General features: G+C 43.0%; 1 protein-coding gene across 4 annotated transcripts in view; it reads right to left on the bottom strand.

Moving 5' to 3' along the window:
- LOC131221728 (G-type lectin S-receptor-like serine/threonine-protein kinase At1g11410) overlaps window positions 1–11,793 on the bottom strand; it is a 49,847-nt gene extending 38,054 nt beyond the window's left edge. For 3 of the 4 annotated variants that reach the window (XM_058217029.1, XM_058217028.1, XM_058217031.1), the window contains exon 1: window positions 10,496–11,793. In XM_058217029.1, the coding sequence (XP_058073012.1) occupies window positions 10,496–11,780 (1,285 nt within the window). In that variant the 5' untranslated portion in view covers window positions 11,781–11,793. The remainder of the gene's footprint in view (window positions 1–10,495) is intronic. The other variant, XM_058217033.1, reaches the window with a different exon arrangement.
- Between the last annotated feature and the right edge of the window lie 3,575 nt (window positions 11,794–15,368).

Raw genomic sequence — 15,368 nt, forward strand, 5'->3', positions numbered from 1 at the left:
ATTGAAGTCCCCGTAAACTGCCTAAGGCCCTGGTACCATGCTTGCTAGGTTCACCAAATCTGACCACAAATCCCTTCTCCCAACAATGGAGCATTTGGCATAGACTATGAAGATGAAGAGGTTTAGAACGTCTCCTTGAAACTCCACCCTTAGGGAGATCATCTGGTTTGGTGAGGCTATGAGATCCACTGAGAGAGCAGAAGAGAAGAATACCTAGATTTTTCCCCCGAGATCGCATTAGATAACGAAGAGTGGAATCCCAGCTTTAAACTTGTTATAATTCTTTTTGAGTCTGGGAGGATTGGCTCCAGAATGGCTACAATAGTTCGTCTATACTTGTTGATGATTCTTTTGATAGTTCTCACTGTGGGAGTATTTCCCACCCTTAGAGCGTCCAGATCAAGGTACTATTTATTTGAGAAACTTCCTAAGTTCACGGCCTTGTCGAAGAGTCTTCTCGTTTTGTCTTTCCAGTAGTGTGTGTCTCTTGTTAGGACTTGGACTTGGGATAGGAGGTTGAGGCCTTCGACGACAATGTTGGTTCGGTAACGATCTAGAATGATTCTGGGGTCCTAGACCCTAAGCTGCCTTTCCCTCATCTCCTCCTTACTGATTACTGTGGGTGTTTCATGGCCCTTAGTCCATGGTTTGCCCTCGGATGACTGATATGGTGGCCGGTCTTGAAGAGGAGAGCTTTCTAATTTTGTTTCTATGCCTTGATTTCCTACCTAGGAGGGGTGATCAATCCCCCCCCCCCTAAACGAGACAGTTGGAGGAGGACTTGACCTCCCCTGGATCCACTATTGGGGGATCCTGTGCAGGAGGGAGGGGAAGGATTTCCCCTCTCTTTCTCAATCTGACTCAATCTGACAGGGATTTCGAGCTCATCTTAAGAGTTTCCAGATTCTGATGTTTGTTTTCCCTCTTTGCACTGACATTGGTCACCGAACTTCGGCCTATTTGCTCTGGGGCAAAGAGTTTACCCTCTCTTGTCCTCTCTGGCTTATTTATGGGGAGAGGTGGGGGGTCTCCTAGTAGTGGGTTCGGCTGAAATAAAGGGGGAGGGCCTCGATCATTCATTTGAGTCTCCATGATTTGAGTTTCTCCCTGTTTAGATGCGGTTGAGGCATTTTCATAAGCACCGAGCATGCTTAAACCTGGGTCCCCTTCTAGTGAAGCTTCATCGTTGTTTTGCCGAGGGACTTTTCCACAAACAGTTCTAGGGTTCACTAATTGGGTATCTTCTACCTATTTTGAGGGGGATTTTGCCCTGCACCTAGTAGAGAAATCTCCTTCTAAGAGTACTAGGGTTGGGAAGTGGGCCTGTTCGGAGTGGACGTAGCTTTACGAATGGGGCCTCTATAACCGCAAGGATCTGGTAGTTCTACCCATCCACATTTAGGCCTAGGACCATAAAACAAGTCTCTGCCAGGGTGAAGGATGACTTTCAATCAAGCAAAGACTTGGAAGATACCGAACCCGATCACTATATCAATATTCACGACTCTACCTAGGTGTTGGTCGAGGTCGATAATGGTCGAATTAAACTAGGCGTGGGCTGGGATGTCGTACAATCTAATCCAACATCGTCCTTTCTCCAATACTGAGTTTGGATGCATGATTCAACCTTTGTCAGGCCCATGGTCGAGTTGAGTGCGTGGTCGGTGAAGAAGTCCGAGAGATCCTCCCTTGTCTTGAATAAAAGCAAAAAGCTACTGGGAGACAGTCTCACAACATCCACTATTGATGCTATGAATCTTGAATTTCTTAGAGCCTGGATCAGGTGGGTGATAGATGTATGATGGCTAGCCACATGACCCATAAGCGCTATGCTAGGTATTTTCTTTTTTCTCTAACTACCTCATCATCATCATCATCCAGGTACAGGTGAGTTTGCTGTTTTGTCCATAATGTGTAGTCCTTAGTTTCTATTTCATATGATAGGTGTGGTCCAATCCTTTTGTTCGGACCTGCCCGAATGGATGTATATTTTGTCAAATCAATGAGAACTTGATGCAGTGTTTTTTTTTTTTTTTTAATTTAAAAAAGCTATAGAGGTAAAATATTATTCAAAGGTTGGTAACGATGTGGGGGAGGGGATGGGGGGTCCCCGAGCAACCTGTTCATAAGAGAGTTTAGGGCAGGTGAATTGGTGGTTGGGTTGGTGGGTTGTGTAAAGCCCGTATCTTAGAATGTACCATTCTGTAGGCTCCGTGGTCCTTCCAGTCGAATTCTGACAACCCTCGACCCGTATCCGACGTTTGCGCGCGATCCTAAGCCGAGTCCTGCATACAAGAGTCGACTCAACCCAAAACTTGTATCTTAGTGACCGTGCCGTTGCCGTAGTTCCAACGCCGCGACTCGCGCACCGATCCGATACCCAAGACAGGAGATGTGGCCCAACATTCATTTCGAGGAAAACGTCGCGCGTTATGAATTTTGAGAGAATCTCTACAACTTATCTTATCAATCAATTAATCAATCAATGTCAAGTACAAGTCAAGTACACTCCATACCCCAAGTACAACAACCCATCCCTTCCCATTCCCAAAGTCAACTCTCTCTCTCTCTCTCTCTCTCTCTCTCTCTCTCTCCACCCATCACTTTCTTACAACTCCATCACTCCACCCATCACCCATCACACCTCATCCCATCCCTTTTCACCCATCACTTCTCTCTCTCTCTCTCTCTCATTCCCTCTCTTCACTCCTAAGCAACCCAAAATACCACACGTCCAAGCCTTTCCAAGTTCCCTTCCAAGACAACAAGTGTGGCCCACTTTCCCACCCTCTCATCTCCCATCTCAACCATTCATCTTTCATCAACCTCCATCAAAGCTAAAGGCAAAGAGCTAAGGAGGCTAAGGGATCAAGGAGGATTGCAATAGGTGGGTGATCCACTGTTAAATTTCTTTTTTTTGGGACCAAATATGGTGGGACCCGTTTGAAGTATGTAATACAAGAAATGGAGGGCCCATAGTGGTGGGGTCCCTCCTCTTCATCACGATTTCTCTCTCTCTCTCTTTGTCTCTCTCTTGCATGTTATATAGATAGGTGGCCCACCTGGTGTGTGTGTGCGGCCCACCATGAAGTATGTTGTATATCCATACCGTCCATGCAGTGGGCCCACCTTGCTGGACTGTCCAGCAGATGGGATTGCTACCCGTCCCTCTGGACAGGCCCAGGTGTAGGAAAAACGAAAATGTCAGCTTGATCTTGCATGGGTGGGCCACATCTCGTGAATCCACCTTGATGATTACATCATCCAGTGGGACCCTTGACACCGTCCAACATCCAAATGGCTAGACGCCGATACCTTTAAGCACGCGCACACACACACGGATATGTATAATATATGTATATATATATATATATACACACACACACACACACTATGCATATGGGCCCCACATGGGACCCACACTAGATACGGTGTCTTGCATCCAGCTGTCCGTCCAAGTCTGGATGCTGGACGCTGGACCATCCTTAAAACAAATATATATATATATATAATAAATTTTAGGTGGGCCACACTCGTGGAACCCACCTTGATCTATGTGTTTCATCTACACCGTCCATCCACATTACCAGCCCATCTTATGGCATGGTTCCAAAAAATCAGGTCAATCCAATGATCAGGTGGGACACACCACTTGAATCAGTGTATAATGTAATATAATATATTATATTATATAATATATATGTACTGAGAATGGAGGGAGGTGGGGTGGCTGCAAACGTGGGAGCCACCGTGATATATATCTGCTGCATCAGCAGTCGTGGGACCCAATCACCATCAGCTACTGGATGGCTGTGGTGTGAGGTGAAATCCATGCCGTCCATCTATCTGGTGGGATCCACCACTGTATGTGCTTCATCTGCATCGTCCATATGGATGGTGCCATGTTCGGCCACACCTTGATGGACGTTTTTCATCCAACCGTCCATCCTCTTGGCAGCAATCTGGCTGTCCATCTGCTGGACGGTCAGTGGCCTCACATTGATGGATGTATTCCGTCCAGCCGTCCACCCGTCTAACGTGCTGATCACGTGCGTGGTCCCCACCATGATATATGTGCTTCATCCATGCCACCCATCAGTGGGCCCCATGACGTCAGTAATCTTGTGGGGCCCTGCTCTATGTGTTGTATTTAAACCGTCCACCCATATAGTGAGCTCGTCTCAAAGCTTGAAACTAAAAATTAGATGGATCCAGTTATCATGTGGACCACACTGCAGAAACAGTGGTGTTGAACATCTACCATTAAAACCCCTTTGGGTTACAAAAGTTTGAATCAATATAATATTTGTTTTTCCCCTCCCTCTGCAGGTCCTTGTGACGTTATGAATAGTTTGGATGGGAAATAGATTTTATGGTAGGCCCTTTAAATCTTTAATTGTCGGAGCCATATCACCACTGCCATTTGTAGTATGGTCCAGATGATCCTTTGGATATAATTCATTTTATTTCTTTTTCTATATATGTGCTCTATAATGATCTTTAACAATGGATGAATGGCCTATTGGAATCGGCCCATTAGATTGGCTCATTCAAACTCGGCCCATTTAAATTGGCCCATTTGATTCGGCCCATTTGTATCGGCCCATTTAAATTGGCGTATTTAATTCGGCCCATTTGTACCAGCCCATTTGATTCGGCCCATCGATTCAGCCCATTTGATCTGCCCTATTGACTTGACTCATTCGACTCGGCCTATTTGACTTGGCCCATTCAACTCAGCCTATTTGATTCAGCCCAATGAATCGGCCCATTTGATTCAGCCCATTAAATCGGCCCATTTGATTCGGCCCATTGAATCGACCCATTTGATTCAGCCCATTTGATTTATATGAGGCCCAATGAGACGTACATGAAGCCTTTGTGTGGGCCGAACGTGATGTATATGAAGCCCATTTCGATGTGTGATTCCACCATGGTTTACGTAATGATGTCTATAGCGGGTTATGCCTTAGGAGCAATGATGGTTTGGCGTTCACATTGTAAGAATAATGTTGGTTAAATGTCCGCATTATAACTCTCTATAGAGCCCATTGATAGGCCCATACTTGTAGTGTGCAGGCAGTCTAGGCCCATCTTCATTATGAGCAGAGTCCATCACCATATAACATGTTTAGTATAGATCCATAATTCATGCTCATATGCATCATATGTATGCTTGATATGAGGAGTGACTAATCATAGTATATGTCTTCAGGCAGATTGTTTACGGGCTCTCTGATAAGCGGAGTTGCCCCTCATGAGTGCGTGGTACACGCGAGATTGTTGCATGTCTGGTAGAGTAATTTATGCACTTACATTTGTGTGATTGTGATTATTATATGCCTTAGCGATATTAGGGCCATAGCCTCCATATACACATCGTTGATAGCTGGATTGGATACCGAAAATACTATTTTTAGCATCGGGGAGCCATAGATGTCCTTGGGTGAAAATTTCTAAACCCGATGGTATCAGAGGATGACTCCAACGTCGAGACCGAGTGGATACATGAGCGCGCGAGGGCCGTATACCAGTAGGCCGCGTCTCTCACTATATCGTGGTCAGTTGGAAAGGGGTGTGACCTTACCTGCCTGAGTGAGGGGACAATTTCTAGGTTGAGTTTGATCAGCTTGAAGAATATGTTTGCTATCGACGAGCCGGGCCTGATATTGGCAGGCGGATGGGAGGTCTCTTCCACTCTTCCAGTTGTACGTTTGGATAGGGGCAGTAAGCTGGCGTAGAGTGTACTAGACCTCGGTGATTATCCAGAATAAGAACTGTACTGATATTTGATGAGTTGTATGAGGATTTGGATGAGGATTGATATGCTTGAGTTGCACTCGCATTGCATGGTCTTGATATGGCCGATAGCATTGATATATTGCACCGCAGAGTCTTGGTACGACTGCTTGCATTCATGTACCCATCAGCATGATTCCGCATTACTCTGACATTATATTCTGAGCACATTCATACTACGCACACACTTACACTACCCTCTAAGCTTTCTATAAGCTTATGTATGATTGATGCATGCAGGTGACGCTATGATATAGTCATAGCCTCGCCGTAGTTGGAGTGTGCAGTCGAGCTTCCGGAATTTCTGTTATTTTCATTATCTTGTATTTCCCTTTCATACACATTGTACTCAAAATTTTTAATCATAGTGGATTTTGTAATAGTGTTCTTGTGGTTATTGTTCGTGGGTTATGCTTATGGTTATGCTCATTACGAATCAAATCATGTCTGAAATCCTCCTTATAGGATCCCAGGATCGGAACCTGGTGTATGGGTACTGGGAGCCGAGAATGGGGTATTATGGAGGCTGTCAGTGCCGGATTCGGCGATTGAAAATTTTGTGAGCCCGGTTTCTAAGTTTGGGGCGTGACAGGTTGGGAGGTTTTCCTTATCCTTTTAACCTACTCCTATTTGTTGGGGATAACAGGGTTTTGGCTTGGCAATCTTGACCTGTACTATTCTCCGTCCATTCTCTTACCATCCAACACCCCTTTAGCTACCCTAGCTTCATCTTCATACAGGAATCAGACAAATCCAAAACCTTTAGGTTTGATCATCTCGGGGAAGGTGGGGATGAATATATTAGTCACCTTCTCGTACTTGTCAAAAATGTCTTTAACATCCTGTGCAAAAGTAGTCATACGGGAGGTTTTCGATGAAGAGGCTATATCCTGGGTCTTTCAGATTTGGTCATGGTACCCTAAACTTGTATTGAGGGTTAGCTAAAGACAATATTCCTCTCTGCTCTATTGCTCTACTATAGACTGAGAGCAATTGGGAAGGGGGATTTCTCTAAGCTCTCTTTCTCTCATATACTGCAGTCCATTCGTATTCCCTTTCTCAGAGTCTTGTTCTTCCTCAATCTCTCCCATCGGGGTAATGAGCTCCTGGAGGTTCAGGTTTCTGAGAAGGAAATCCTAACATCGTATCTTGAATCTGAGGGTTTTAGTTATGGATAGGGCTGTACACGAATCGGGCTAGCCCGGTTAACTCGCTCAATTCGGCCCGAAAAAGCTCAACTCAGCCCAACCCGAAACTGAGTTCAGGTCGGGATGGGCTATTTTCTTCGCCCGAAACTGAGTTCGGACCTAGTTCCGATATGTCCCAGTTCGGCCTGACTCAGCCCAAAACCTAACTTGACCTAGCCTGACTTGATCAAGTGGTGTGTGTGTGTGTGTGTGTGTATTTCAAAATCCTACCCGTCCCTTTCCCCTTTACCCTTCTGGGATAGTTCACCGCCCATCTTTGAAGTGACAATGACTCATCCACCTTACAGACGTATAACTTAAACGGCCTAGATTCATCCAAATACAAAAAGGAATTATAATGTCCTGGCTAATTAGATTTTTTGTGGAGTGTGCAGTTCAACTATCTAAATGGTTGATCGAGGGCCTTGTAATGGGACGCGGATTACCTGCCAAAACCCTTCCCCTGAACTTGCTGTAAGGTCCGAAACTGGCCTGAACTCGGCCCGAACTTACTCGATTGCTGACCGTGCTGAGTTCGGACTGGACATATTGGCTCGGTGACCGGGTCGGGCTGGGTTTGGGCTCGATTTGGCTGGTGACTGGGCCGGGCTGGGTTGAGCCCAATTCGACTCGTGTACACCCCTAGTTATGGATATGCTTCGTTTTTAGGCTTAACCCCTAAATTTTTAGTATAAAGAATATGGTGTATAAAGTAACAGTAGACAAGTTCTAGTTTAAGATGGAAAAGTACCACTCTATATACATAATTAGATTGATTAAAAAGGTTAGCCAAACCAAAATATTGAAAGACTCTTAGTTCCATTTCAGTTGGTTAACATTATAGAGAAGTTGAGTGGCCCTTCCTTAAAAAAAATAAAAAAATAAAAATACAATAAAATAAAATAAAATAAAATAAAAAGAAGAAGAAGTTGAGTGTGACATAGTCATTATAGAAGTATGCCATATTATTATTATTATTATTATTATTATTATTATTTTGAGTTAACTTGTTAATACACACTCAACTATCAGTTCATACTTCACTGTTAGCCACCCCCACTAGGGAATTGATACCAAGATGTCAGTGTTGAAACGAGGTATCTTCACTTAGTCTACCACTTGAGCTATGGATCAAGGTGCCTATGGAAGTATGCCATGTGACACTTAAATGACCCTGAAAGTATGATGTTGTTATGCCCATAGAGGTAGGGAACAATATTTTATACATTCTTCAAAGACGGGAAGGAAATTACACACTAACCCCTTTGAGTGAGTAAAACTGACTTGTAGCTTACAAGTAGAGGCTGGTAGTCTTTCCTATTGAAGGATTGCATCAATATTGTGATTAATATAGAAAAATTAAGGCCATTAAAGAGAAAACTCAAGGAGAATATTCCTAAGGATCTCCTGATGGATAGTCACCTAACAAGTGTTTCAAAGTGATCTAGTCATTGTTTGCTTAAGATAAGGACTGTTTGTCAGCGAAGGCATCCATGTGGAAGGACAAGAAGATCAAACTGTCTCATATACTCATGAAGACCACCATACCTATGTTATTGATCTTCTTGAGGGCATAATATGGTCAGTGTTCCTTGTTGCAAACAATTCTTTGGGTATAATACACCAATAGGCCATATGCAACCATTGTTGTATTCAAGGACGAGTTCTCTTCAAGTGGATGAGACTTAAAATAAATAAATAAATAAACTCAGCAAATTTTCGTTAATGGCAACTATGTTGTACAGCCATAAGGAGCATTTGGGAACCTTGCAGTAGCAAAAAAAAGCTGGAGGCACCTTTTGTAAACACAGCCAAATAAACTGACTACCCCTATACAAAAACCTCCCTAGGGACCCTCCGGGACGACCCAGATAGAACCTAGGCCAACTCTATCCAAGAAAACCAAGCCCCGAATCTTAGACGGGAGGTCATTTGCAATGTCGAAGAAGATGGACGATTGCAACTCACTCCCCATGCAGGCCATTCCGTCAGCCGGGTTGAGAATGATGTATGATGGGTAGAGAACGATTCAATGCATGGCCAAGAATATACAAATTTAGGGCAGAGGAGCTGGATTGGGCCAAAATGAGTAAACACACGCTACAACTTCCCTCTTATGGTCATAACTTTGTGCCCCTCTTATTCATTTTGTGCCTATATCAATGCTATCGAGAAGCTCCACGCTCTCGCCAACCGCCTAAAGAGTGACTCATGGTATCGATCCACCAAGTTCTGGTTGAATTGTCTGAGTGGCACCTTATTTGAACTTGTTTTAAAACCATGGGTCAATATTGCAATAAAAATAAATAAATTTCAATAAATTAGAGATTAGAATTTTCCAATTAGTACTATGTTGGGTTTATTTCCTATCTACAACATACTCAATGGGCTGTTTAATTTGAGTAACATATATGCCATGTGTACCAATGCAAGCGCACGTGTATCATCCATCACACTACCCGAGCATAAATCCTATTTGGTATTGCCAATCAATAATGGTGACCACAGAGGTGGGAAGGTGTGCATTTAATATGTGTAGGTACATGTATGCATTCATGTGTTTTCTAAGAGTAGACGGCGATTTATTATATCATTAATGGTTAGCGATGAGATTCTTGTAATATTTCATTCAAATTCATCTTATAACTTGATTTTATCAAGCCCATCCACATTTTAGGTGGACCACATGTATTCTGAGTAAGATCACTGGCCGTCCTTTGATGATCTAGCCCTCCTGATGATTAATCATCATGATTTTTGAGCTAGGTGATCTTCGGAAATACCATAAAAAGATTTGGATCAATAAAATCATCAAAGATTTGAGGATGGAGTAGCGAAACGAAATTCAGGCATGAGGTCCACTGCAACCCATTTCATTAAGGTTGTGTTTGGATTCTTCATTATTGGATTGCCATATTTCAGTTTGATAACATGTTAATTAAAGCAATTAGGTCTAGCCCCACTTACTTTAATACAATGGTTGCAATCACTTTTTCATTTCGTCTGTTGTAGATTGAAAAATTGCAATTGGTTTGAAAACGATTTCAAAGGCTCTCTCTCTCTCTCTCTCTCTCTCTCTCTCTCTCTCTCTCTGTGACAATGTTCTAGATTTCATTAGCTGCTGTACCATAGTTCGAATTTCAAACTAAAACTAATAAATTTATTATTAATCTACATTTAAAATAGTTATGTTTAAGAAAATCTTGTAGAGTAGGTGAAATAAATAAATGTGAGTGATTAAGCTGTTGTCACAATTAATGTGTCTGACGGTTTTGGATGAGTCCACGTGATGACTCGATGTGTCTTGACAATTGAGGACCAAGCAACACACCAGAGCGGGTTTCCTACTTTGTCATCCTGAAATCTTTTCTAGTCCAGTCACCGAGATCTGGAACGAGTTGTCTCAACTCGACCGAGTTTTGAGTCAACTCACCGAGTTTTATAAGTATGGTACGCCTAACATTAATAGAGAAAGATCCTGCAATAGCGTAGCAAAGAATATCACTTACCTAGCTCAGAAGCAGCCACACGTACGTAGATATCCTGCCCTCCATCAGAATACACCTCGAGATCAATTAAATCTCCACCCCACATCATACACCCACTCCCACCTCCATTAATATCAGCACTAGAATAAGCCGTGCAAGAACAATTCTTCAAACACTCATCTTCACACTCCTTCTGGCTAGCACGTGTGTCAACTCGAGCGTGAAGAGTATCAGGTAACTTCGCATGGGCCAACTTGAAGAAGCCATCTCCCTTCTCACACTCCAATGGTCTTCTCCTCACACACCCATCCGACCCATCTCTCAAATACCAGTCCTGAGGTGACCTGGGCTCGAACCCATGCAAACATTCACACGACGGCGCCTGATTCGCGTTGCAGCCAGCATACGTGCCACATTGAGCATATTGATCGCAGCGTTGCCCCGGGGTGGCCCAGAACAGATTCCATCGATGGCTCCTATCTAACCATGTCAGTCTTTGGAGTTCACCGGATCCATTCAACACCATCCTTGAGATAACCGACGCATTGTAGAGATCGTATGTGAAATAAGTTTCGTGTTCATTGGCAACGTAACGGAAATTGAATATGAAGTTTAGATTCATCTCTGGCACGCCACTGAGCCGCTGCCCGTTCCATGGCCCGCTTCGCCAAACCCGTTCCGATCCCTTCCATAGAATGAACTGGGGCAAGCCTCGTGAATCAAGCCGGAATGAGAATTCCCCATGTGCCGGATCATTGGGGGACTTCCATGATGTTACGTACCGGTCTATGCCGGTTCTCCTGTCCACACCAACTTTCATGCCTGGTAACACAGTGTCCGTTGGATGATCAAAGCTCTCCCACAATATCCTCCCTTCATTATCACTTAACAGCAAATTACCTGAATCCAGTAGCCTGGCAGTTGAATAATTTGTGGCATCCGTACCATTAATTGCAGACCACAGGGTGCGACGACTTGCATCCAAGAGTACTATATTGCCGTTGACGATTGTAAGTACACCGGAGGAATTCGTAAGCGGGTTTTCTCTGTTGGCGACCCACACAACCGTTCGCTCCCTGATGTGGTTGTACCATATCCCAACATAACGGTTCCTTGAATTGCCAGGGCTAAAGAACCCTAATACGAACTTCTCGCCAGCAGAAACTAGGGTTTCACCATCATCGATGGTTTGAGTTGGAATTATGGTGTCGATTGGTGTGCAAAATGGGAAGAGAAAGAAGGAAATGAGTAATGGATGCGAAAAGCGGAGAAGAAAAGCCATGATGCAAAATGCTTCGTTTCTCATCGTATTGTCAAATGTATCAATTTCTGGTTAAATGGTATGCCTTGTTTGGTCGAATAGTTTCACCATTGCCTTATTTGAATGTACAAGTGGAAACTTGACAATCATGTACCAGATTAGAACCACTCATATTTGTAATTCGAGAGACAGGAGATATTAGGATGGGCCAACCCTTTTTGCTTTTCACTGACCATCGGAGTACTTTTTGAAAGTGGAAAAGTAGGTTAAATACCTCAGCAACAAAATTACTTAGTATGCATAATTATAATCATCTTCTTCACACTATCGAAATATATACAAAGATAAATGATAATCTAATAAAAAAGTTGATTCTCCACAACATGCTGATGAAAAACTAACACCATAGGTTCTTAATATTTGGCCAACTAAGATTTTGAAAGGATAAAATTTCTCAAGGGCGGGGAAGAGAGAGATGTCTCAAAACAAATCTTACACTTAAAGAGGCGTCTGTCATAAGTGAAATCTAATTAGATACTAAATTTAATATTTCTTATGTTATGGTGATAATGAGGTGTACTGAATTATCATGCTTTTTCCAATTAAAAATTCCAATTTACACCTTTCAACAGGCAGATCTAGTGTGAGACCGTTGATGTGTGTTTTTTTTTTTTTTTTTCAATTACACACACACACACACCTCACATGGGTGGTCGAACCCGTGATGTTATTATCCTCTATAGTGGATGACATTGTACTTAATGCACCTGACCCATTCATCTGGTGGGTCCTTCATATTCCTTGAATATGCACTATTGAATGTGGAAAAGTGTGACTGGCTGTTTCGACAAGAAAACAAATGCGTTTTGATTTGAGGGATTTATTCAATGATAACAAAGAAAGAATGAGAGAACAATGATCACATTTATTTGAGTTTATTTATATCCTCGGATTTCCTTGATTCTGAAAACAAAGCACAATTAATGCAATGTAATGAATGAAAGAGAAGACAGTCCGATAGAAATTTCGGCAGCATTCCGACGCTTGTTTCAGTCATTTCCTAGTACTTAGGAGGAATGTCGATCTGATCAACCAGTCTTGGGCTTGAAATCAGTCCTGAACATCCTTCCAGTTATTCTTCTTTGGACCCTCCTTGAAATGGGAAGCGGTTTTGTTAAATGGGCTTAAGAACTTGTCCAGAGTGTATGATTATAGGGTTGCCACCATCTGATCAGCTTGAAAATTTACACGTGGTCTTGGGACCACAAACTAGCTGTACAAATCAAATTTCAACTCTTGAATCTCTATAGAAATGGCCAAATTGATAGATCAACCCTTGAAATCCTGATTTGGGGCCCGTTTAATATCTGGATATGCTTCAAACTCGATTTTAATTCGTTAAATAAGCTGACAATGTGGATAGGCAGAGCAGATTTCTCACGAACATCATGCTGAAGTCCATATGCACGTCGCATGTACATCATTTATAAGTGCACAAGCCGTGTACGAGATTTCCCGAAGTCAGTCAGCGCCTGCTGACCGACGTCTTCTTCTCAAACTCAAAAAACTCTAGCAGCGTCTTCATTGTCCCTCTGCAATTTTCTCAGTGTGGCCCAATCCTCATCCAAATAATTAATCTGGACCGTCCATTCACTCCAGAGTGTGGATATTACCCTCTCCTAGGTGAGATTTTGACCCCCATGAAAAGTGTTTCAGAATCTTAACCGTTGAGTGTAAGATGGACGGCGGAGTAGATAAGCTCGTGGGCCACACCGTTTTTTACTCCAAAAGCACTCATTTCTGGATGGTTTTTCGTCCTGAATCTAATGGACGGAGTGGATTTTCCAAAAAACTTCAGTAAGTGAACCACCAAACCTCATAGATTCGACGTACGTGGACTCTGTTGCAAAACAAAGGTTCCCTCTTTTTACTGTGGGCCACTATCATGCAGTAAAAGGTGGATCTGAACCATTTATCAGGTAGAGGGGGAAAAACTCATCAAAACCATGTTGATTTTTCATGGCCATCTTCTTCCTTATGATTGTTACATCGATCACAAAGAGACCGTTCGGCTACTGTTTCAGTTTGATTGTCTCAGTGGACCACGTCATCGAATGATCAAAGTTCACCATTCATGGTTAAAATCTCGAGAGAAATCTAGTGAATGGTGTGGATTTCTCAAAAGATATCTATACTGTGCATCACTAACAACACAGTGAAAGGCAATGGAATCCTCTGTTTACGCCCAACTGAAAGTCCGGTCGGTTGCGCGTTCCGCGCAACGGAATTCTTCTGTAAGGTGTGTGATAAAGTGAAATAGATAATCAGCCACTTCGAGGGGGCTAAATCCTCTAACACATAAGTTCTAGAAAAATACTCTGATCCTTTGCATTAAAAATGAGAATATAAATAGACTCTGACGACCAAACAACACCTGTAATACTTGCTAACTTTAAGCAACTAACAACCCACTACCTCAGCACATCTCCTACTTATCCCAACAGACTCTGACTACTAACAATATTGCCCAAGACTCGAACTGCTAACAATACTACACAGACTTATTCAAACATAAAATAAATAGACTAAGCCCACACAAGGCCTCACATAACATAAACCTAATAACTAAATCAGAAGGCCCAGAAGCCCATAACAATCCCTCCCCCATTAGAAGACCTCGTCCTCAAGGTTTGGAAATTCTTTGGACAGCTTCTCGTACTCCACCCACGAAGCATCTTCAACTCCAAGCCCCTTCCATTGGACCAGCAACTCGCTCACTGCCGTACTGCCATTCTTGCGCATTCGGCGCTGTAAAATTGCTTCAGGTTCTGCTTTGAAGGCGCCACTAGTGTCGCATGGAGGAAGTGTAGGGCTCAGCACATTTTTATGCCCTAGTTTCCTCTTCAAACAAGACACATGGAACACGGGATGCACGAGAGAATCAGGAGGAAGATCTAAACGATAAGCTACACTGCCAATCTGCTCCAAAATCTTGAAGGGTCTGAAAAATCTGGCCGAAAGTTTCAAATATCGGCGTTGAACAACTGATTGCTGTTTATATGGCTGAAGGCACAGGTAAACCATATCACCCACTTCAAAACTTCCCTCAGTTCGCTTAAGGTCTGTAAATTTTTTCATCCTCTCCTGGGCAATGTGCAGATTTTCCCGCAAGCGTCGCAATACTAAATCCCGAGATCGAAGGGCTTCTTCAACTGACTGTACTGAAGCTGTTCCTGGGGTATGTGCCAACAAGGCTGGCGGTGAGTACCCGTAAACCACTTCAAACGGAGTAAGCTTTGTTGAGGCATGCATATTCGTATTATACCACCATTCCGCCATAGGCAACACGTATACCACTCCCGCGGTTTGTCACCTGAAAAGCACCTCAAATAATATTCCACACTTTTATTCACTACCTTCGTTTGACCATCCGTCTGAGGATGGTAGGCAGAGCTAAATTTAAGCGTCGTTCCCTGTAACTTAAATAATTCTCGCCAAAACTGACTAGTAAAGGTAGGGTCTCTGCCACTTACAATCGAATTAGGCATCCCATGCAGTTCGAAAATATTCGCAGCAAATAACTGAGCTATTTTGAGAGCTGTATAAGGGCGAGATACTGGAATAAAATGGGCA

Source organism: Magnolia sinica, chromosome 12 (assembly GCF_029962835.1).
Source record: "Magnolia sinica isolate HGM2019 chromosome 12, MsV1, whole genome shotgun sequence".
Lineage (NCBI taxonomy): Eukaryota > Viridiplantae > Streptophyta > Magnoliopsida > Magnoliales > Magnoliaceae > Magnolia > Magnolia sinica.